This window comes from Misgurnus anguillicaudatus, chromosome 3 (assembly GCF_027580225.2).
Source record: "Misgurnus anguillicaudatus chromosome 3, ASM2758022v2, whole genome shotgun sequence".
NCBI lineage: Eukaryota > Metazoa > Chordata > Actinopteri > Cypriniformes > Cobitidae > Misgurnus > Misgurnus anguillicaudatus.
In genome coordinates, this window is record NC_073339.2 from 21,052,727 (window position 1) to 21,077,921 (window position 25,195).

Below are 25,195 nucleotides of genomic sequence, written 5' to 3' on the forward strand. Positions count from 1 at the left end.
AAATAAATTAATTAAATTATAAAATAAAAAATTAAAATCGCAAAATATGTGCCAAATATGAAAATTAAATAATAAAATAAAAATTAAAACATTAAATTAAATGATTTCATTTTCAACGTGATGAAGCATCATTCCAGCCAAATTGAAAAATAAAATTAATTTGATGATTTGACATTTCATTTCCATAAAATCTTGAGCCAATATTAAAATAAAAAGGCAAACTTGAAAAGGAATCTGTAAATAAATTTCTAAAAAATGCTTTTTATTCATGCCCAAGCAATAATAGGGAAGAAATTTGAATGTAAAATTCAGTTTTAATTTTATGTTCTCTTTTATTTATTGGTTTTCATTTTCTTTTTCATTTTCGTTTTCATTTTCAATGTTAATTCAATGTTAATCAGTGGGTGGGGTTTACTTGCTCAAAAAAAGAGGATCAGCTGAAGCAGTGTTGAAGCGTCTGTGTTGCCAACTTAGCTACTTTATTGCTACATCTAGCGACTTTTAGAACCATTTAGACAAACCTAGCAACTGTTTGGATGAATCTTAGCTTTAAGTCTGTTCAGATCAAGCGTGCCGCACAAGCCCTGAAAAGTAAAGCCAAAACGTCTCAATCGTCCCCCAGTGACTGGTCCTGGTATAGGTCATAAACCCCGCCTCCCCATGTTATTCAATGGGACTTGAGACCAACTAAACAATTTAACTACACTTCAATCATCTTTTTTCCGATGCTGGTTTCTGTTTACTGTAGTTTTTGTGACGTTGATGTAAATTCAAGTATTTGTTTTTAAAATAAGTTTGTTTTTAGTTAGTTATTTAATGGTATAAAAACGGTGGTGTCACATCATGATTGACAGCTGTGATATGCGCATTCTGCAAGAGCGAGGGCTGCGCAGGACTGGTCCCGAAATCACTACTGTGCAGACTCAAGAGCCAAGATGTCAGCGCCTTATCGGGACTCTGACGGCTTCACTTTTCACCAATGGAAGAGAGCGAACGTGCTTCGTCCATCTTTTTTTACAGTCTATGGTACAGATAGGCTACTGTGTCGCTTGTACTGGCCCACGAGTGCCGGGTCTAAATTAATTAATTAATTTAAAAAGACCAAAAATATCTTCCATATAAATACAGTAGTAAAAACAGCAGAAAATAATTTAAACTTTATCATAAAACTAACCGCTATCTTTAAAGAGGCCCTTCCACATAAAACCGTTTTTACTTGTATTTTTTATATGTGTTAGGTCCATATGTGTTTGTGTTGTGTCGTGAATGTGAAAATTAACTTCCACCTCCTCTGTCAGCTCTAGCCACTGAAAAGAAATAAGCGGAGAAATCAGGTCAGTTTGAAAAGCTAATCAGTGTGACGTGGAACTGATCGAGGTCATTACTATTCATGAGCTCTTCGACTTGAGACCGCGGCCACATATTACGTGTAGTTGAGTTAGTTTTCATAACAAGTTACAGCAAGGATGGCTAAACGTCAACCGTACCGTATTCAGGCTATTGTTTTTCGTCGAGAGACATCATTCCTATTAAACCAGGGAATCAAAACAGTTGCTACATGTTTGGATGTTCAGAAGAACGCTGGATTTGAAGAGAGACTGCGATTAAAAAGCAATGCTCCTCTATCAACATTGGATCCGGACACAATGGCGCAGCTTATGTGAGTAAAACACTTTAGTACTATGTGTCACTGTGGCAGCCAGTGTTTTCTCTTCCGAGGGACGCGAATTCATGCTGCACACATGTTGAAAGGGTTTATGATAAAAGGCACGCGTGTTTGTGTGAGTAAAACACTTTAGTACTATGTACTATCAGTTGCGGGCGGGATTTCTCTTCAGAGGGACGCGATTCACGCGAATTCATGATGCACACTCATCGAATGTGATAAAAGACACATGTGTTTGTTTGTGCATTCGTTACACGCGCGCCAAAGGGTTTATGTAAAAGACAAACACCCCTTTTCTCGGTCAAATAGGCACCAAATTTTCGACTACAAATATGCCACACTTTCAATAAAGATGAATGTTTCTACGGGTGAAATGCTCCTTTAAGTACAAATTAATGAAAAGCATAGTCTCATGTATCAAACAGGTATAGAAAAAGAAGAGAAGAAAACATGAAGTACCTCCTGTAACTGTGGTTCTTTCTTCTTTGCTGACATGTTTAAAAGTTTCTCCAGCGAGCTGTAGTATTTTTCCGTTTCCTTCTCGTACCGCTTTCTCTCTGCCTGAAAACAGTGTGAGAAATACTTGGTAAAACTGTGAAACTTGTTCAAGAGCTCGAGATAATGAGAAAAGGTCTGCTTGTACCTTTGCTGAGCCGAGCTGTTCTTTTCTAAACTTTTCTAAGGGCTTCATTAGCGTCTCCGTGATGTTTCTCATCTGTTTAAGACAATTTGGTCATTTAACAAAGGACATTTGATAACACTCCTGCAAACACAGTTTCAATAAAGACTACAATACAAATGGCATGGCTGCATGTGAGCAAAAGTGCATAATTGCAGCTGCCTGATATTTAAATTAGATATTTATGTCATCATTCTGAACCTGCACAGAAACTACTCCAGCATAATTCAGCAAAATGCTTAGGTTTCTGAATGCTTGTCATTTAGTTCTGCAGTCCCCACCCACGCAATTAGAGGCTGCAGCAGTGCTGCTTAGAGCCCAGCTTAGTGCGGCCTGCAAATGCAATATAGCAAGTCACTAATATAATGGCACAGTTCTCTATTCATCATGCTAATTTGTATTTATATCACTCTATAAGATCCCCACAGCTAATTCTTTTAATTGTACAAACTGTAATTTAAACTGAACAAACTAGTTTATTAAATAACAGCTTACTCAGGCAATATTTATTAATTAGTGTGTCATTGAATCATTCAATAAAAAAACAATTAAACATATTTAAAGAGATTGCAGCAACTCATATTTTGACAGAACCTGTAGTAAATTATATTATTTGTTTAGTTGGCATTTAAAAAGATTCTTTTTGTGATTGTGATTATGTTTTTTTTCAGAATCGTGCAGCCCTACATACCATGTAAACCCCCAGTGTACTATTACCTTCCCTCTGACCCTGTCAGAGCCTGCTAGCTCCGCCCCCTTCCACACATGCCTCCACTGTGTGCCGAGGGGCTAGAACGTCATTGGCCTGCTGCAGTGTCATGAACGGGCGGGGCTCCTATCTTAGCTCAAAACAACTGTCAGCTGTTGCACTTTGAGTCATGGGGAGGGCTTTCATCTGTCTAATGCTGCATACTAAATACATGACCCATATGCAACACAAACCATACTACCTAGACAGCTACACATATTGACAAACGAAAAGTATAGTTTATTACTCATCCAATAAAATTAACAATCGAACTGCAGAAAAGTGACTTTTTATAAATCATAGTGACACATTTATGCAAATGTATGATGAATTTGCCACTATGTAACGGCCGACTTTTCCTTAAGGTTGCTAATTTTACACTGTCTATGTCAGGGGTCTCCAATGAGTCCGTGAGGTGCCCACCAAATAATATTCTATTAATAGTCTCAATTGTAATATTTATTTATCACATATTTTATATATTAGCTTGGCTTGATTTACGCATGTTAACATTTTAAACAATACTAAAACATATAAACAAGTAAAACAAAAAAAAAAAGTTTTGAGTAGACTATATCAAAAAGTAGAGCTCCAGATTTGTTTTATCCATTGATGTAGCCCTTGCTCACAAAAAGGTTGGAGACCCCTGAATTTTCTTGTATATACTATTTAATAGGCATTACAGGTACATGACTCACTTTAAAACCCAAATACTATTTTGTTTATTTTAAATATTGGTGTCTAAAATATGTGTTCCTACTTAGGGCAGTTGAGATGACATGACTCAACACAAGCAGCAGTCTTATGTAATCTCAGAGTCAACACTGACTGCACACTCAAAGAGAGAGAGGACACAACAAAGTATGGCAAAGTAACTCATTTCCTGTGGTCAAACTGTAACACAACAACAACAATATAGCATGCAGATAAACGGGAGACTGAAATACAGTACGATAGCTTTATAGAGGCTGTTTACACTTTAAAGCATTAGCATTAAACAGCATTAAAGGAATAGTCTACTCATTTTCAATGACACTTCGTTTTTTCAACGACTACTCATTTACAACGACACTTCGATAGCATTTAGCTTAGCCCCATTCATTCAATGGTACCAATCAGAGATAAATTTAGAAGTTACCAAACACATCAAAGTTTTTCCTATTTAAGACGAGTAGTTATACGAGCAAGTTTGGTGGTACAAAATAAAACGTAGCGCTTTTCTAAGCGGATTTAAAAGAGGAACTATATTTTATAGCATAATAGCACTTTTGGGAGTACTTCGACTCGGCGCAGTAACACCCTCCCTATCCCATTATGAGAGGGAGAAGGGGAGCGGACTTTTCAGGCGAGTCGAAGTACTCCCAAAAGTGCTATTACACTATAAAATATAGTTCCTCTTTTAAATCCGCTTAGAAAAGCGCTACGTTTTATTTTGTACCACCAAACTTGCTCGTATAACTACTCGTCTTAAATAGGAAAAACGTTGATGTGTTTGGTCACTTCTAACTTTATCTCTAAATGGTACCATTGAATGAATGGGGCTAAGCTACATGCTATCAAAGTGTCGCAGCGCGCTCCAGCGCTTACGTGCACGCATGCAGATGATAGAGGGATGAATCAACTCTTCTTAGTTAAGGTAATAACATAGTTTTATATTGAAAATGAGTAGACTATTCCTTTAACATGAGTTTTCGTCGATCGGATCACAAGTGGACGACGTTAATGCCAAGTGTAAACGGTGTTCAAAACGTTTTGAACGCGTCCACTTTCAACCACATTCAGAAGTACCCCTTTTGATCTGATTGCTTTTGTAGTGTAAACGCACATGTGGTTTAATGTGTTCGAACAGCCACACGCGACACCTTCTCTCCAGTTTACATGCATAGAATGCAAGTTCAAAAGATATCCTTTGGCATGCAATGATTCTGATATGGATATCAAATTATATGTTTAGTGCAAGTCTCAATGGGTTGTGCTCACCATCAGCTCTCTTTGGTCCTCCAAATTTCTAAGAAAGGATGAAAACTCTTGCAGGGACTCATCTAAAAAAAGACACATGCAGAAACCAAGTAATGTACAATGAAATGAATGGTACATGCAGAGACAATGCATCTGACATCTTTCTATGTAAATTAGCATTTTTAATCAGACTCTTAATGGATTCTGCTAACAAACTGGTATTTCTTAATGACTTGAGGTTGGGATTTGAAGCAAAAGTATATGATGTATGTATAATCTCATTTGTAACAAAGGTTGCATTTGCCGGCTTTTGCATCTAAGCTCCTCAATTACTCGGTTTCAATGGACACGTACACCTTGCTGCAGTTACACGCCTGGCTGGAATTAACTTCTGGCCTGTGCTTGTTTATCATTCTGGCGAGCAACTAAACTGACCTCATGGAATACCTTATGGAATAGAAAAATGTTTCGGATTCCTAAAAATGAGAGAAGTCAGTCAGCATGAATCACTGCTTTGGGGATTTGGCAGCCAGGCAAGAATTTAAGGATCTGTAGCTAACTGTATATGTTTATTTTACACTGCTAGCTCAGTGTAATGGTTGATACCCTTTAGCTGTGATTTTAACTAAGGTTATTTACTGGTTATTTATTTAGCCTGTTATCAGAAATAAACTACTCCAGAGGGACTCTGTTATTATTGATTCTATGCGGAAGTCCACCACATAGTTACGATTGGACCACAAAAGCCATTTGTTTATGTTGTTGCTTCTGAAACTGTCTATATATTTGCGTTTCAAAACTGTCCATCTAGAGTCACACACATTATCTTCACAAATTTCACTCACACAAAACTAGCAGCAAAGTACATACATAAATATAAATATGCGTGAAAAATGAAATAATTATATGCAAACAAAAAAAGAAACTTACCAATGCACTTTTCATCGTCAGTTTTGGCATCTCCGATGTACTCAAATTTAAACTCCCCCAGGCACTGAGCAAACTTCCTCTGAGCCAGGGAGAGTTCTGAAATAAAAAGTGAAGAGAGTTAGCAATGGCATCCCTAAAAACCGGGAGGGATATAGAATTACAGGACCCAACAATAAGGGACAGATTTACTAACAGCTTGTCCCACCCTCTTTTGCCATTAAAAACTACTGTCATGATAAAAACACTTTGTTGAGTTAAAGGGGCCATGGCATGAAAATCTGGTAAAATTTGGTAAACCATTCTTTGCAAGCACATCGTTGAACTTTGGCTCTCATTATGATGTCATAAGGAGCTCTTATTAATAATACCACCCCTTAATCTGCACTATCCAACCACAGCACTGCCATTTAGTGCAGAGAAAAGCACAATTGAGTTTTAAATGCAACAAACCACCATAATTATGATCAGTGTTTGAATTTCATCTGCTCATTTCCATTTTAAAGGACACACCCAAAACAGCACATTTTTGCACACACCTACAAAGTGGCAATTTTAACATGCTATAACAAATTATTTGTATGGTATTTTGAGCTAAAACTTTACATATGTGCTCTGGGGACACCAAAGATTTATTTAACATCTTAAAAAAGTCTTGTGCCATGGCCCCTTTAAAAATACGTGGACATATTTTTTTCATATGCATTTGTAGGATTTTCACTTTTTCACAAAACGTTTATGGCAGGAGGGTACATAAACAAACCACAACGCAATTTACTAAGGTTTGCAAAACTTTGCACTTTTCAGTTTAGTGGTATGTGCACCCTTATTTTAACACCCCAAAAACAGCATGTCTTAAATTGTGTCTAATTATGGAAATTAGATTTTTTATATGCCTGTTTCTTTAATGTATGCCTTGTCAGTAAATCACCTGCAGAAATTTCCACTTACATCGGTACTTTTTGAAATTGCGCTCATATACCAATTTGCCCTGTTTAGTAAATCTGGCCCCGAGCATACCCCACTGGCCCTGGGCCAATGTGTGAGAATTTTGAATGGTTGATGGAATCAGGATAATGCTTAGTTATCATTATAAAGAGATAGTTTACCCCAAGATTTAAATTCTGTCCTCATGTTGTTACAAACCTGTATACATGTTTTTGTTCTGATGAACAGGAAGGAAGATATTATGAGAAAATGTTTGTAACCAAACCATCATTAGCCCAGATTCGCTTCCACAGGATAAAAGAATGTTATGGAAGTCAATAGGGCTCATGGATGGTTTGGTTACAAACATTGCTAAAAATATCTTCCTTCCTGTTCATCAGAACAAAGAAATGTATACAGGTTTGTACTGTAACAATATGAGAGTGAGTAAATGACATAATTTTTATTTTTGGGTAAACTATCCCTTTAATGAGGCTTTTTTGTGCAAAAATCTTATATACATGTAATAACTGGTCACCAAGTTAGATGTTTTGTTGAAAAACCTCCAGAGTCAGCATTAAAATATCTACTGTTCAACTCTGCATTACCTAGTTTTTGTGTGTTCTATTAAAAAAAAGTTGTTTTCGCTCATATTTATTCACTCATAGAAAGGTGTGCTACACTTTAATGTCTGCAAACCCATTAATGCCATGACCTCAAACATTTAAGGCACCCATAATACTGCCTCTTATCTTGTAAAAAATATTTGAACATCGCCCAACATATATCACATTGAATTATTCCTGACAAATAGCCAAGAACGCCACGCTTACAGATATGAACTCTTGAAACAAACATCATTGAATCATAAGAATCAATAGCATTGTGAAGTCACAGGTGCTGCTTGTACACACTGGGAAATTGTATTCCCTCTGGAAACATGGTGCTTTCACTGTGAAAACCCCAGCAGAGTCATGGCAGGTTTCATACTGACAAACACCATTCATTTATTTTCATTTTTCCTAATTCACCGGTGCCTCGAGGAAGAATAAAAAGCATGACTCACAGGTATAAACTTCCTGTAATTGACAAATAAACTAATTAAGCACGTGTTTAGTGCTCAAAAAAGCCCCACTTAAATGAAAGGGAATAAATTTGGCATATCTACTAAGCATTTTCTCTTTTTTTCTTATAGTTTGAAAGAGAACACCAAAGTATGTGTAGATCAGAGGAAGCATACAGTCCTTAAACTCTGTGGATTCCCAAAGGAGGATCCCAATATAAGTGAACTCTCGTTGGGGTCTGTGGGACTAAGTGATGGGGTATTTTGGGATGAACACTATGAACGGTATCCGGTACTGCGCCGTCATCGACAGCTGGGATCACCCATGCAAAATGAGCTGGCAGTGCTACTGACCAATCACACATTCACTTGCTCACTATGGTGCTTTCTAAATTTACTCACAAATTTGCTATGTTTATTCACAAATGTACACATTTGTATGCTTTTGCATTTTGCATAACTTTTATATGTAACTTACTTCGATGTCCTAACATCTAGCCATGTAAGGGCCGATTCACACCGGCTGCGTGGCGTATCTGTTGCATGTCAGTTGCGTGGCGGCTGCGTCGCGTTTTCTGCGTCTGTACATACCAGAAGCGTGCCTGAAGACGCGCTGCTGTTGCTATAGGTGACATATATTTTGCCTGGAAATGCTTCCAAGACGCTTGCGTGTGTGGCGTGAAAAATAGGCGTCGGTCCTATTCCTAGCATGCACGCGTTTTCGGCGCGGCTCGAACCGCGCCTGAGACGTGCGTGTCATGCAGGCGGTGTGAACTGTCAAACCTGCTAACATGGGACCCTAAATAAAAACAGACACGCCACGCAGCTGAGACGCACACGCCACACAGCCGGTGTGACCCAAAAACAATTGACATATTCTAGGACCGGGGTTCTCTAAAGTCCGGACTCTGGACCCGAAGGGAACTTGATCCGGACCTGCGTACACTACATATTGCAAGTGCATTAATTTCTATGTGATTGATTAAATGTGTGCATTTGCTACTTTAAAAATTCATATAAAACTAGTAAACCATTAATTTAGTTTTTTCTGTTTAGATTTAAGAGTATTCCTGGTCCAAAAAGAAAACTAGTTATTAAAAAAAATTTCCTGTGTTACGCGGTGTAGCCATCACATCCAGATATTATGCACAGCTATTTCATGTACTAAGGCTTTTGATCAGAAGTTCTTATCGATCTGAAATCACTGTTGGTTTGAGTCGTTTAAAACATGCATTTGAAAAAAAGCAACACTCGTCAAACATTATCATTATACATATTCTTTATTATCATGAAAATACCTGAAAAGGTTTGAAGAACAGCAATATAAATATATCCTTAAGACATTTCCTGGAGCTGCGTGTGTATTGTTCTTCGTCTGCAGCGCAGAGTTTCTGCATGATAGCGCCCTCTGGCTTTTGGATGTAGCGGCATTTCATCGTAATTTATACACCCTTTTACTGTTTGTACACAATGATGACATGGCAGCGTATGCGCACGCATTTTGGCAACAGAAGTATGGTAAGGATCAACAGTGAAGCAACGCAGAAAGAGAAAATTATTTTAAAAAGTTCACTTTATCAACATTTTTAACAGCAGCTACCAGGTGGATAGAAGACGTTAGCAGATGGTCAAGTATAAAGTAGCCAGATACATATACGTATATTATATTAGTGCAACCAAATGCAACAACCAGACATTTTGATGTTGGGAAACCTTTTTAATAAACTTTTTCAGTTGCTAACAGATTAGAACCAATGGGGAATAACACCACTTTTGTAGCCTAAATGTGCACGCAGGCTGTTTGATCACGCAAGCTGTAAAAGTGTCTATTGAGGGTCTGTTTACACTTAACAAGCATAGCAAGCGTCATCGGCTAATTTAGGTCAGTGTCTCCGTCTACCAACCACACCTATTTTGCCATGGTTTATGCATCTGATGGAAAACAAACTGTGCCATTTCTCTAATTAGGTTGCTCTGTATTTTGCACCTGGTTACTTTTGGCATACTTCTTGTGTTTCATGTTTGCATTTTTTTTACTTTAAATGCAAAATACACTTGTTATGAATGCACTTTAATAGAAAAGTATTTTTTCCAAAATATTTGTGTTGATTTGTTATATACACAAATGATTTACATAAAATTACCACCATGCTTGACAATTTTTGTAATAACCAGTTTTTCCGGACATATAAAAATTATGAGAATTCAGATTTGGACCTTTGAATGTAAACTTTGAGAACCCCTGATCTAGGCTGTAATCTTTTTCCACTCATTCACAACAGCATTGAATACCTATAGAGTAGTATGACATCCTTTATATCTCCGAAAAGACTTTAGTTTAATCAGATTTATAAAAGAAAGATTAATCTTTACCGAATCTTTCCGATAACTTCCAAAAAAATTAAGGAGTTACTACCACTGGTGGAGCAAATACGAGTCATGCAACACTATACAACCTATAACTTATGATTCACTACATGTTCGTGTCATTTATATAATATGTACGCGCCTATTTCCAACATAAGACAGAAGTCTAACTTACCGCATCCAATCGTGACCCGGTTGGGAAAATCCAGCGCATCAAACACACACGCAAAACTCCGCTGCTACCCCGGATAATAAACTATATCCATTGTTTTCATAAGGCTGGATTTCTTCTCCTTGCATCCAAAAACACACTTCTTCTTTCGTGCCATTGTTGAGTTTTAAAATTAAACAAAGCTGTGTCGCGTGATGTTTGCAAGTGCTAGCGTCTCCCACTGATTGGCGGGTGGGCGGGGTTTTCCGGGGGAAGTGCCCATATAAAGAAGTGATACGTATAGAAAACCCCTGAAACGTCAGTTGGACTTGTAATAAAAAAAAACTTTCCGAAACTTGTACGAACCCTGGCGAAGTGCATTCGTCACAGAAATACTCTGTAACACGCCCAACTGCTTTTTTGACACTTTGCCTACGTTTAGCATGAGGAAACAACTCTATAACTTTGTTAATAAGTCAGAATGCTTGAAATGCCATTGAACACCCCCTTTAAGTGTAATTTAGATGTGCAGCTTTAATTAAAGGGGCCATTTCACAAACCTTTTTTAAGATAACATCCAAATATCAAGATATCAAAATACCATTTAGATAATTTATTATAGCATGTTAAAATTGCCACTTTGTAGGTGCGAGCAAAAATGTGTTTGGATAGTGCAGATTAAGGGGCAGTATTATTATAATAAGATCCCCTTATGACTTCATAAGGGGCCAAATTTGATGGGCCAAAAATGACCTATTTTTTTATGTGCTTGCAGAGAATGGTTTACTAAAACTAAGAAGTACTGGGTTGTTCTTTTTCATATTTTCTAGGTTGATAGAAGCACTGGTGACCCAATTATAGCACTAAAATATGAAAAGTCAAATTTTCATGGTCCCTTTGAAGAAGAGCTGTGTACGACCCATATTTCAAACGGCTATCTATTAAACTACTCACTCCACCCTCTTGCCCAATCAGAGCCAAAAATGCCTGGTCATCTCATCCGGGCGTGGTGAATGTGGATTACTACATCACAAAGCTTAATCAAGTGAGACTGCCAGAGTGGACTTGCTATATACATATCAGTATACACATCCACGATGATAAAAATTGCATAATAGAGCCATTTACTTCCTATGTAAAGCTCACATGTCCTACCAGACCCTACTGAACATTTACCGCCACACTACTGAAAGCATTTTAACCAACCGAATCATAGTGTTGTAGGGCAACTGGACTGTCTTAGACCGTCCAACTGGTGGTGAAAACCACCAAATACTAGTGTCTTCATCATAGACATAAGGGATTCACAATGAAAAATGTGACATGGCTTGATAAATACTGCGATACACAATATGCGATAGGGTAATGCTTTCTGTTTCCCATTACGTAAAATTTTAAGTCTCCCTGTAGTCAAGAATGTTATCTTTGAAAACGCATCTTTAAACATCATATATATAAACGTTTTACCTGTAACAGTAATTTCTTCACACTTTAAAACAACTTGAATGTAACTCTACACTCTTGCCTCATTTAGTATGTGGATAGTATATGCAAATTAGTTACTGCATTTACTCATTTGCACCACCTCAGACCATAGATATATATGTAAATAGATGCTACATTCCGCATTTTTAGACACATAACTGCTAAGCTCTGATTCACACAATGCATATGTGAATGACGTGTTTAAATCTTTAAGTGCTGATGTTAACAGGTTACAGCACTCATCCTGCATATGTGAGCATCACGTGTGAGAAGCACAGAAGTTAAGATGAAGCAGCTGTGCTGCAATTGTTCAGCTTCAAGTCTATGCGGCATCCATACATAATAATATCTATGACTCAAATTACTGATTCATGCGTTCAACAGTGTTGATATGATTTGGTCACATTTTTTGTTGACGATGGAAACCAAGTCGATTTTAAACCGCACGAATGAGACAGTCTCTTTGTAAACCACAGGATTTAATTATGTCTCTAATTTTATAGAGAAAATACTCAGCAATGGTATTAAATTATAAATTGGCATGCAGCTGGACTACATTTCTCTACCCCATAGCTGCACTTAATGATGTATTTACACATATATTAATATTAACTAATATACATACTGTATTGCTTTTTGGACTAGTTAGATATGAACCCCATTTTATTGGCTTTATACTTTGCACAATTACAAAAAAGTTCTAATTAGCCCGTCTCAGGCCTGAGTGAACTGAAATGTCAAGTGCATGTAACCGTTGCACTTTTAAGCAACCTTTTGCACAACATTTATCTTCTACATCTGACCACTGATACCGCTCCTATCAGATTCAGATCACTGTGTGATCAAAAGGAATTATTATGAAATTAAATGCTATGAAGCATGTAAGCTGATCAGACTGCCATTCAACAGATATCAGGTTAAATAATCTCAATTTAAAAAGTTAAAACATGATAGCAGAGAAAAATCTTTAAGCAATCTTTTAAATATCCTCTACAATCTACTGATTCAGTGGTCCTTATTGTCTCAGAGGCCAGATTTTGCACCGGACAACTGGCGACCCAACAAGGTCCCAAAACTACAATTAACAATCCCATCAAAATGCTCATAACATAAGCCACACATCTAAATTAATCACAATGTATTGTTATTTTAACTAATAAAATATTATTTCAAATGGCTGGAGAGAATAATACAACCTTTTTTTCAAACTATGTTTAACCAAGCAAATGTTCTCCTAAGTGGTCCATTTGAAATTAACAACACAAGAAAATACTATATATGAAAGTCTGTTATTTCCTTTATTTTAAAGTTAATTAGGCTGCTAATTTTGTAAATATGCATAATTATAGCTACTTTTTATTTCATCATTTGCATTCAAGCATTTTTTGGTTCCTGCAGTACACAACCCTCTTTCTTTCTATCTACAACATATAAACAGTGTATGTGTTCAATGTCAGCATAACGAACAAGCCACACAGACCGGTAACTCCGAAATTTGAGAAGTGGTCTACCCCGTATGCACTTGTGTCAAAACAACAACGCTGACCAAGCAGAATGCTACGTGCTCCTTGTAATGTGCAGTCATCCTCAAGAAGGTCAGAGACCTGAAACGGTCACTGTGAATAGTTAAAGCATTGATTTGACTGAGAGGTCTCAGAATGTGCAATCAGAAAGAGCATCTGCAAGTGGGAAGGTGTGCAGACAGCACGCAAACATTGGGGTTTGGCTTCAGATATTCCTTGGTAAGTCTAAGGAAACTCCTTCAACAGTGAAGCATTGAAAACAAACCAAAAACAACACACACTGGAAACAGTGATTATAAGGTCGAACTCTGAATACAGCCAAACCCTGGCTGGTTCTGACCCAAAAATAATATTTTGTATTTTGCCAATATAGTAATAATATTATTTATAATAATAATAATATTTAGGGCAACTGAAAGTGACAATTACAATGTTCTGTAGATTTAAACATCATTTCTGCTAAATTGATTTGAACTGGTAGAATGTGTTAAATGCTCTGTGTACAAATGTATGACGTAGAACTTGAAGGTTTAGCAAAAAAGACCTTCCGCCAGAAAACCAACTTCTCTGTCAAGTCAACCTATGTATTATGGAAAAGTTAAATATGGGTTTCCTCCATAATGGCCAAAACAGAGGCACTGGCAGGCATGCATTTTTAAGTTTCAAACAGAAAGGCTTGTATTTAAAGTGACCTTATGTTTCAAAATGAAAGTGCGGGCACAGTTTGCTTAAACATAAACTATAAGTCATGATGAGTAGGGTTCTTTGATTGACATCAAGGGTAGACAGCAAGAGTATATTTAATATGAGAGGTTTTCTGGTTTCTTAAAGGTGGAGTCCATGATGTTTGAAAGCCAATGTTGATATTTGAAATCACCCAAACAAACACGCCCCTACCCCAATAGAATCTGGACCTTCTGTTGATAGACCCGCCCCACACATACGCAACCCGGCATTTGATTGGCTATAAGTGTGTTTTGGTAGTCGGCCCGTCTCCTTTTCCAACGAATTTTTCAAACATCGTGGACTCCACCTTTAATGGATTTTTCTTGATGTCTTAAAATATATATATAATATATAAACATTTTTGAAAGATAAATGATTTACAGAAATATACACAACAGTAGTTTTTAAATGGACTATACATTTATTTCTAACAACTAGCATCTACTTTGACTGTCCACATGGCCTTTTACCAACAACTAGGGATGCACACTGAAAAAAAATTCATTGAATTTAATCCATTTTTTAAGGCAAGTGGTTGCAATCAATTTATTTAAGCTACGTTTAAACAAAAAAGATTAGTAAAGTAAAATAAAATATAAAACTTTTGTTTAAATGTAGCTTAAATAAATTGATTGCAACCACTTACCTTAACCTTTTAAGCGTCACCCCACCCTATTGGGTTAAATCTACACTCTTGGAGCTTTTAAACAATATACAGTCTGTCATGATTAGATAAGAATTCATATGCAAACATTGAAGTAAATTCGTCCTGCTGGTGGGACAGTGACATTTAGCAGAAAATAAATTTTTTGAGGCACACTCTCTTCATAAATGAATCAATTACTCTCCCTACATCATTAATTTTATAAAACACTGTTGAAATGTCTATTCTGGAGGCTTAGACCTTTCCAACGATATATAGTTTGTAGTGATAGTTAAAAATGTACATCAACAATATTAATGCAAACTTAGGTGTCCCGTATTCGGGACGGCAACACTTAACAGTTTTAAAAAAAATTGATTAAATTCAATGAATTTTTTTTTCAGTGGACAGAATATTCAGCCACCAAAAAAGTATTTCATCCGAAAATTCTCTTTTGGGCTATTTTCAGCCAAAAGACTTTTATCACAGAAAGAATATGGCCGAAATGTTGTGATGACGCAAACAGAAACTGCTTGTCTGAAGCAACATTTCTGCGGTGTGGACGTATTTCAGTAACCCTGTGTCTCAATTCGTTCCCTAGCCCCCGAGGTAATGAATCAGTATATCGTACACAGGTTCAGGCACTGGTTAGGACTCTAGTTCACTTGACATTGGGACACTGTTCACTTTACTGTTCACTGTTACTCATCAAAAACCGGCAAAACCAACATCTCTCTTACTTCATTTTTAAACAGTACATTATGAAAAAAGCTGTCATTATTCTCTCACATATCTATGCATAAAATTTGAGAAATATAATTCAATTTTAAATATATAAAAATATTTTACGTGAAGTAAACCGTATTAGAAAATTGCTTTGTTACTTTTGCCGGCATTACTTTCTCCCCGGTTCTTCCCTACACATGAGTGGGGTCAAGTTAAACATTTTAGTCTGAATTTTATTTTATACTGTGCATTGTTGCAATGTGCTAAATAAATATTTGCATAATTTGTAATTAATTTATTCTTTGAAACTTTAATATTATTTTATGCAATTGCAATGCCTTGATTTTAGTAAAGTAAAGTTAGTACACAATCATAGCCATAAATGCAATGGTACTAATAATTGGCATAATTTCTTTTGGTGTTTTGGTTTAACGCCTTGATTTCCTTTTTATTGGTTTTCAGTTTCGTCCAAGATTTTAATTTCGGTGCATCCCTACCAACAACACAATGATACATTTTACAAGAGCCATTTTTTCCGCTGTATTAGAGACCTCAACCCTCAGTGTTTCTGGTTTTGGTTAGACAATGTCTTCATTGCAGCTTTAGAGCAAAAAGAGGTTTCTGTATTTTAATGTTAGGTACAATGAGACAGCCTAAAATGTTACTGCTTATCTGACATTTAGCTTTAAAGACAGCAGAGGAGAAAACACACACACACACACACACACACACACACACACACACACACACACAAAGGACACTGTCACAGCTTAAATTGCGTAACAGTGTTATTTAGAGTCTGGTTACACATACATTTCTTAGCCAGACACACCTCTCACACTCCTTTGTAATTTGTGCCTTGAGAGTGTATTGTGCTGTTGAACACAGGTGACCACTGTAAGGGAAACTTGGCTAAATAGATGTTCAGTGGCGCAGAATTTTTAGCTAAATTCATTTTAAGTGGCGCAATCGCGCAGTTTACCGGCTATTAAATTCGGTGCAACGCACATCCCTATTCTCAGCTACTACATTTAAATCAGGTGTTTGTGTTTTTTTCAACTTTTGCTGAAAAAACCTCTATGCACTATAAGCTAATTCCACTATATCACAATCATGTTTAATGTCCTGGTCAAGATTTGAGGCTTATCTTATTTTATCTAGTTTATGGCACTGAACCCAGGAAAAACAAAATGGAAAAGCATCAGGGAAATGCCTTACCCTTTGCTTATCACAGGAAGCCACGTTTTAAAAACATCTGTACAGTTCATCAGCAAGCGCAATACTGTGCTGAAGAGAAAAGGGTGAAGTTGACATTGGTAATTTAATAGTGTCTAGTGTTCTACAGAAGCTGTGACAGGAAGATCAATTGAAGGCATGTCATTCGGGTTTAAAGGGAAACCAAAACATGACGTGTATTCTTTCCCAAGAAATAAGGATGCATGGACTTCAGCAGTCAACCTGGCTATGAAGTAAAGACACACACCCAGTCTGAATCTTAATCACTGCAATCATTGTTATGCACTGTGAACCAATGAGTAATTATCAAATGAGACAAGCTGAATAGTAACCTATCATTTAGCAAACACTTATGATCTGAAGAACTTTTCAGTAACGGCATGGTCTTTCTGGAATAAAGTTTGTATCTTGTAACACTTAAAAAAGCAACTGTAACTTAAGTATGCTGCCGTGAAACCAAACAAGGGGTTCTTATAGTCGTATAAGAACTACAGTACATTTAGGAAAAAAACATTTGGAAAAGGTTAAATAGTTTTGTTGATTAAGGTTGTGTGAGCTGTCTGGTTTAGATTTATGCACTTTCATAAAGATATCTCTGTTAGGTCACATACTGAATATACAATAAAAACCCTGTTTGGGAAAGTGATGTCACTTACAGTGGTGATCCGACTAGACCCGCATATGTGCCTAACTTGGAGGAGTAAAAGAGAATCAACAACGCTGTTGTAGTATGCAGGCAAACTTTAAGGGGCGGTTTAGACTAACTTAAATGTTAGTGTTGTCTTGATCGAAAACAACTTGCTCTGACTTAAAATATATCGGTGCTAGTGTTGTCTCTCAAGATTTACACCAGTAGTGTTTATTTATAAGATATTCTTTTAAAAATGACTTAAATATCTTTATTTAACTAAGACCTAGTCCTGGCTTAAGTTAATCCTTGTCTGGGAAACCACCCTTAAAGGTCAAGTTTTTCGTGATCCCATGTGTCAAAATTTTAGTTAGTGTGTAATGTTGCTGTTAGAGGATAAGTTATACCTACAAAACTATAAAGCTCAAAGTTCATGCCAAGCGATATATTTTCTTTAATAATTAATCGAATTTTCGATTAATCTGTTTTTTTTATGTGGTCGATTCAAAATCGATTCTCAAAGAGCAGAATAGATTTTTTTTCTTTCATATTTATTTCCGCAAACCTTGAACGTAAGATTAATGTTAATCTAATTACTAGTCTTCTTCACTAGATGTCACCCTCTTTTTGCCTTGCGCGATGTTACCAAGGAGTGAGAGGAAAGCCTGTCATTCATTCATTCAGAAGCCGTTTCTCAATATGCGTTCTTGTCTGCACTTGCGTTCTTGTGGACTTTTGAAACGTCATCAGTCGCGGCCCAAGTACTGTTCCAATTCAAAGTTTGCATCAAGCCCAAGTTCACATAAAATCCCCGGATGTGTTCTTGATCCGCCTATTTTATCGAGGATGCATCAGAGGAGACTTGTGTGGACTTATGACAGCAACGTTTCCCCGAATGCATTTCGCGTCAGGAGTTCGTTCTTCCGAGTCTGAACTTGCAAGTTCGAACTACGAAGGACACAAGTCTGAGTTTGGCGTACTTGGTATTGAGAAACGCCTAGTACTTAAAATGGCAGTTTCAGGTGCTTCATCGACGTTGATGCCACCTTCACATAAAAAGTCAGAAGTATGGAAGCATTTAAGATTTCACAAGCAAGACGACAACGATAGTACAACGATATCTTTTTATTAATTACCCACTTGTAAACTGCTGTTCAATGTTCTTTTTTATTAATATAGTATTTGTATTAAATCTATATTCATTTAGTTCAATCGAGAATCGAGTATAAAAACTGACCCAAGAACCGGAACCGAAAATAATTGAATCGATTTGATAGCTTGTGAATCGAAATCGAATTGATCTGGAACATCTGAATCGATACCCAGCCCTATTCTTTAACCGAATTCGCTTTTTAAAGACTACAGAGAAATGCCGATTTTGGAGTGAAGCCCTCTACTTCCCGGTTGAATGACGTCAATACTAGAGTTTTTGACTAACCTCCACCCACAGGAATACCCAGTCGCCACCTAAGCTCAAACGGCTTTGGCTAAGCTAAGCTGCTGTCGAATTACAACACACTAAACAAGCTACACAATCGGAACTCCTTACGTATTTCTGAAGGAGGGACTTCATAGGACAAGGAAGACATCAGCCTGTTTTTATAACAGTGATAAGTAAATTGGGTAAAAAATACGTTTTTACACAGGAAACATGAACATGTTATATTGCGCACCTTAAATACAAGCAAGGCTTCAAAAACACACAAAAAACATGACCTTTAAATCAGCCCTCGCGGGCCGGGTCGGCGCTCGTTTGCATGTATTAGCACTGGAATTGCCACAGTTATCCAAGTACGGGTGGAGCGATCAAAGGAACCATAACTGATTTAATGAGCCATTCGCAGTTTCACTATAGTATACTATAGTACAAATATCTGGAAAGTACCCGTGACTGATCCTAAATCAGTGCTGCTCATTACCAAAGCTGAAAACCCAGCAAAACGGTGGAATGATCTTTAGATGCTAAATGCTTTCTAATTTCAGAAGCATCAACAAACATCAACAACATTCACAAACACTGTTTCAACACAGATATTTTGGAGGTGTAGGTATTTTGGAGGTGTCCTAAAGACGTTTGCAATGTGTCTGTATGCGTCATGGCTGCTAGTTTGCCATGAAAGTGAAACTCCTGAGTTATTTCATGATAAAAGGTATGAAATGTAATCTTAGTGTTCAGCACAGACATTCTCCAGCACCCTCAGCAAAGTCCTTTTAAGGCATGCTGGAAGAAATGCTTGAAAATGGCAAGGTGCCTTATGAACACAAGAGGCCCATTTCAGCAGTCAAAGGTATAATAACCATCTCTACTACTATGACATACAAGTTTTCTTTATGAGCCTGAAGTGTGAAAGCAGGTTAATAGAGGCACAGTGTAAAAGAGTTGAGATGTACTATATAATTTAAGTATACAATGGGATGTGGGGTATGAGAGTAACAATGAGTAGAGAACTTGAGTGTGTTTATGGAAAGTTTCAAGTCAAGTCCATTTTGACCTAGTGATGATTAGTTGGGGTAAGGGTTTACAATTTATCTAAAATTCAGAAAAAAGTGTTACCCAATTTTAATAATGGCACATTCCATGAACTTGGTTCATAATTAGTCAAAAATTTATGATATTTTATATAATTTGCTACAAGATGCATGACATCAACATACTGACAGTGCTAGAAGTGACTAAGGGGCTGTTTACACTTAGTATTAAAAAGGAACTTTCCACTTATGATATAAAATATGTTAATTTTCCAGCTCCCCTTGAGTTAAACATGTGATTCTTACCGTTTTGAAATCCATTCAGCTGATCTTGGTTACTTTCAATGGCAGCAACCAAGTCCTTGATTACTACGCCAGAATGAGAGTATAGTCCCAACCATATCTGCCCAGAAAAATCACAACTTTTAATTTTCTGTAGGTCTTAGTACACAATGTAACTACAATAGAGTCAAGTTTTAAATAGGAAAAATATTTAAACTCTGGTTATTTTTTAGGTCCAATCAGATTCAATGGTTTTTTTTCTAAGCTACACTGTAAAAAAAAATTTTTTTTTTACGAACAATTACTTTACATTTTTTACAGTGGTTTACCATTATTGAAAAATATAATTAAAACACTGTAAAATTACAAACATTATCTGTCAATTAACGGCTCGATTGTTATTTTAAGTATTTTGTAATTAAAGACAAAATACAGAAAATCTACGTTTTTAAACGGGAAAATACTATATTATTTATACAGTACTTTTTTGTTTTCATGAATTACATACAAATTCATCTAAATTTACAATAAAAATCTGTTATTAAATGTGTGGTTTGTTATATTTAAAGTACATGACCATACTAACAATTTAACATTTTTATTTGTAATTTTAAGGAAAATGTTCTTAGTTTTATATTTATTTGTATTTTTACAATTAAACTGTAATTCCAGACATAAGTTTTTACATCAAACAATGCTTGGACTTTTAAAGCTTGTTTTTCAGGATCAGATTTTGAGTCTTGTTGTGCCACTGGACACATACCTAATTCAGTAATGTAACACAGAAAGACCTTTCAATAAATCTGACAAAAGTCAGGAGTACAGTGAATAGCCCAGGCAAGTATTTTGTAAAGAACCAAAAGTTTTAAATCCCTTACAATATAAGCAACACACTTGAAATTTTTGTCACTTGCTTCAGTTTTCATTTACCATATGTACATTGAGAATAATTTGCAATAATACTAATATATATATATATACTCACACACACACACGCACGCACGCACGCACGCACACACACACACATATATATATATATATATATATATATATATACATATACACACACACATATATAAGTATTTTCCTACCATATAATGTCTATTTTATTTTATCAATTTCTATCACCATTATTTAAATTATAATTGTATGTATAGCTGCTTTACAACAATAAAAACTTTTAAAAGTGCTATATAAATCAAAATAAACTAAATGTGTGTGGGCTGACTACAAAAGTGTAAATGTCAGAATAAAGAATAACACAAATAACAGTGAAGTACACCATTTATTTTCTTTACAAACACATGAAAATGCGTATTAAAACATTATTTTGGTGTCTTGATATCAGGGGAAAAAAGTCAAAAACAGAACACACAAAAAGGTATAAAATAAATATTTGTTCCATGGCACGCACACACACACACACACACATTCTGGTTTCCATGTTTTGTGGGGACATTCCATAAACGTAATGCATTTTATACTGTACAAACTGTATATTCTATTCCCTTCCCCAAACCCTTACCCCAACCATCACAGAAAACTTTCTGCGACCTTAGATTTTCAAGAAACATCATTCCGTTTGATTTATAAGCTTGGTTCCTCATGGGGACCTCACAAATGTCCCCACGAGGTCAAAATTTACTGGTATTCCTATCTTTGTGGGGACATTCGGTCCCCACAACGTGATAATTACCAGGTACACACACATAAACATACTGGAACAAACATCTACATACCGTGTAGCTTCCATTAGCACTCCTGGAACATCACAATTATACATGGATAGACAATGCCAAAAGCACCGCACAATTTGTTAAAGGCGGAGTCCACGATGTTTGAAAAACGCTTTGGAAAAGGAGACGGGCCGACTACCAAAACACACTTATAGCCAATCAGCAGTAAGGACCGTGTCTACTAACCGACATCCGGGTTGCATATGTGTGTGGCGGGTCTATCAACAGAAGGTCCAGATTCTATTGGGGTAGGGGCGTGTTTGTTTAGGTGATTTCAAATATCAACATTGGCTTTCAAACATCATGGACTCCGCCTTTAATCACCACAAAACATGTGAAGTCAAGCTCCAGATCACGTACTGTAGTATCTGTAAGGAAAGGAAAGAAAAAAATTGTGAGATTGGTTATTTTTCTGTAATCACATTTTAATCAATCAAACATTTCTCAGCCAATCAGAATAAAACATTCAACAGGCCAGTGGTATAAAAAACATTAATTTATAAATATGCATGATTAATTGGTGACCCCAGGTAAATTGTGAAGTGTCATGCAAGATAACCCAGGATTAAACTGACCTAGGGTTTTGAGTGACTGAATGTTTCATATTACTTTCATATTTAACATGAGTGGCATGCCATAATATATGCCACTGTAGCACTCACACACAGACCAAGTTTGACAAGTGAGAAATTCATTACATACGAAACGTTGTCCGTAGATGGCAAGAAGTATTTGAGTAACCGAACTGATTAATATTCACATGCCGGTCAAAAAACACGTGTAACTTAATATGCAAGCTGAAATGCAGCAAACAATTATTAAGTGAAACAAACTAACAGTTAGGCTAATACGCTAAATATAAACTAATACGTGATGCACATTGCTAAAATGTGGTTAATATTTAGCAAGCCAACATTATATTTTTAAATATAACGTCAATAAATTGGTTTAATAACTAGAGTATCTTTATCTGTTCTTACCTGTATTTACTCAGTCGCATGCGCACAAGCGGCTTCTTCTTATTCTTCTTCTTTTTTTGTTTAAATGGTGGGTGGCTATCCAACTTAATGTGCATTTACCGCCACCTACTGGATTGGTGTATGGAGCACTCGCACAAGCGGCTCTTCCTGCAGACACATGCGTACTACGTTGTATTGACCCAGTGGCGCAAAAAAAAAAAAAAAAAACGTAAAAACAAATTCAATTCTTGTAGATTTTTAGCACTTAATTACCACTGTATTTCACAGAACAATCAAACATTAAAATAAATTAAATAAACTTTAATAAGTTGTGCTGTGTTTTTCTGGGTGGGGTTTGGGGGTTCATGTAAAAAGCTTGCACTGGGTGGAAGACAAACTAGTAATTTCTTATATTAGTGAGGACACTAAAGAGATGCTGACTTTCTTTTGGTTTTACTACTTCAGGTTAACCCTTTAATGTATACCTCACCTCGGGTCTTTGACCATGGTTTTACTACACTAAACGGCTACACTAACCATGGTTCTGTGGTTTTAGAAAAACATGGTTGTCAAAACCATGGTTATTTTGTGGTTACCATGGTTTTACTACAGTAACCATGCTTTTTTGGTTTTAAGTTAACTGTAGTAAAACCATGGTTAATTTTCGTAAGGGAAGTCACCATGAGCTCACAAGATACTCACTGTGTGGGTCATGATCTTAATGTGTAAGCACGCTGCACAATGTGTGCTCATATGAAGGTCACAATATGAGATCACTTCACACTCACTGTACTACCCCATAAAGCCCACCATATGCAAGTACCGGCATGTTTTGGTGCTGGTTTGCTGGTGAACACCAGCTAAACCAGCATCAGCACCAGCATTAGCACCAGCTAAACCAGCATCAGCACCAGCATTAGCACCAGCTAAACCAGCACCAAACCAGCATTAGCACCAGCATCCCATGCTGGTCATTCCAGCATGACCAGCATATATTGTGTTTTGGTGCTGGTATGCTGGTGACCACCAGCTAAACCTGGCATAGACCAGCATAATTCCCATGCTGGTCCATGCTGGTTTGATGCTGTTTTTTTCAGCAGGGTGCTCAGAGAGCTAATATGCTAGCTTTTGCTATTGGAAACATGTCACTATTTAATTGCAACTGATATCGGGCAAAATAAAAGAAAAAGTAAAAAAGACATGAATTTCTCTCTGCATGAACCCATCCACTGCAAGTCATGAACACACAAAAACCACACACACAGATATGCACATCCCACACAGGGCAACTATCACTGCAACACCCCAACACTTCAATAACTTAGCTGTGGGATTGAACAAATAATCTCTGAGTTACAAAGTCCGACTCGCCATAACCACCAGGCCACAAAGTTAGTGTACATTGTAACAATAGTATGAGTGACCTCACATTGGTCACGATGTGAGTTCATGGTCCAACTGTGCTCTCATTCCATGGTCATAATAATGTAAGGTCACGGCACACTCACTTTGTCATAGCAGGACAACACACATATGTCTGGAAAACGTAGGTCCAAGAGTAGAAAGTCACCCTTCTTACTTGTAATTTTAAGAAATATAGGAATGATCATAGGCTCAAAATTTAGGACACTTTCTACACAGCATTTTATACAGCCCTGTGCATGGCGTGTATATACCATATAAAATGTCAACAACAAGGTTATGGCATCAAGAAGCCTACAAATAAAGATTCTAGAAAGCACAGATTTTAAGTAAAAGTGACCAGGATTGACAGATATGTGTTTAAGCATTGTGGCCTAGTGGTTAGAGAATCAGACTTGTTTGCAACCCAGAGGATGTTGGTTTGATTTCCACAGCTGGAAGGAAGTGATTGCAGTGTTTGGGTGATGCAGTGATACTTGCTCTGTGCATGTGTGTGTTCATGACTTGTTAAGGGTTCACTGTATGATTTGCAAATAAATGTTGACATCTCAGTGACCTGTTTTTCAAATAGCAAATGCTAGCATATTAGCTCTCTGAGCAACATCTTGATGGTACTTTGTAAATTGTGCCTGCTCACAGTGAGTGTGTCATGATCTCACATTGTGAACATAACATAGTAGTTGCGGCCAGTGACTTCTTTTTTTGAGGGCGCAAAATGCAAAGTTTGTCACATGTATGCAGCCGTCATGTGTGTGGCTCGTCATTTCAAAATATGTGTTTGGCGCGTCATGTAAACTTGTGTGCATCACGCGGGATGTCAAAATACAAGCCTGCTGCAGATGCTTTGAAGGGGTTTATAATAAAAGACACTCG

General features: G+C 36.8%; 1 protein-coding gene across 2 annotated transcripts in view; it reads right to left on the bottom strand.

Annotated features, from left to right (window-relative positions):
• arhgap10 (Rho GTPase activating protein 10) overlaps window positions 1-25,195 on the bottom strand; it is a 100,672-nt gene that overhangs the window by 51,171 nt on the left and 24,306 nt on the right. For both annotated transcript variants that reach the window (XM_055205109.2, XM_055205108.2), the window contains exons 2-5: window positions 5,983-6,078; window positions 5,074-5,135; window positions 2,310-2,381; window positions 2,126-2,227 (exon numbers count right to left, since the gene is read on the bottom strand). In XM_055205109.2, coding sequence (XP_055061084.2) covers window positions 2,126-2,227; window positions 2,310-2,381; window positions 5,074-5,135; window positions 5,983-6,078 — 332 coding nt within the window. The remainder of the gene's footprint in view (window positions 1-2,125; window positions 2,228-2,309; window positions 2,382-5,073; window positions 5,136-5,982; window positions 6,079-25,195) is intronic.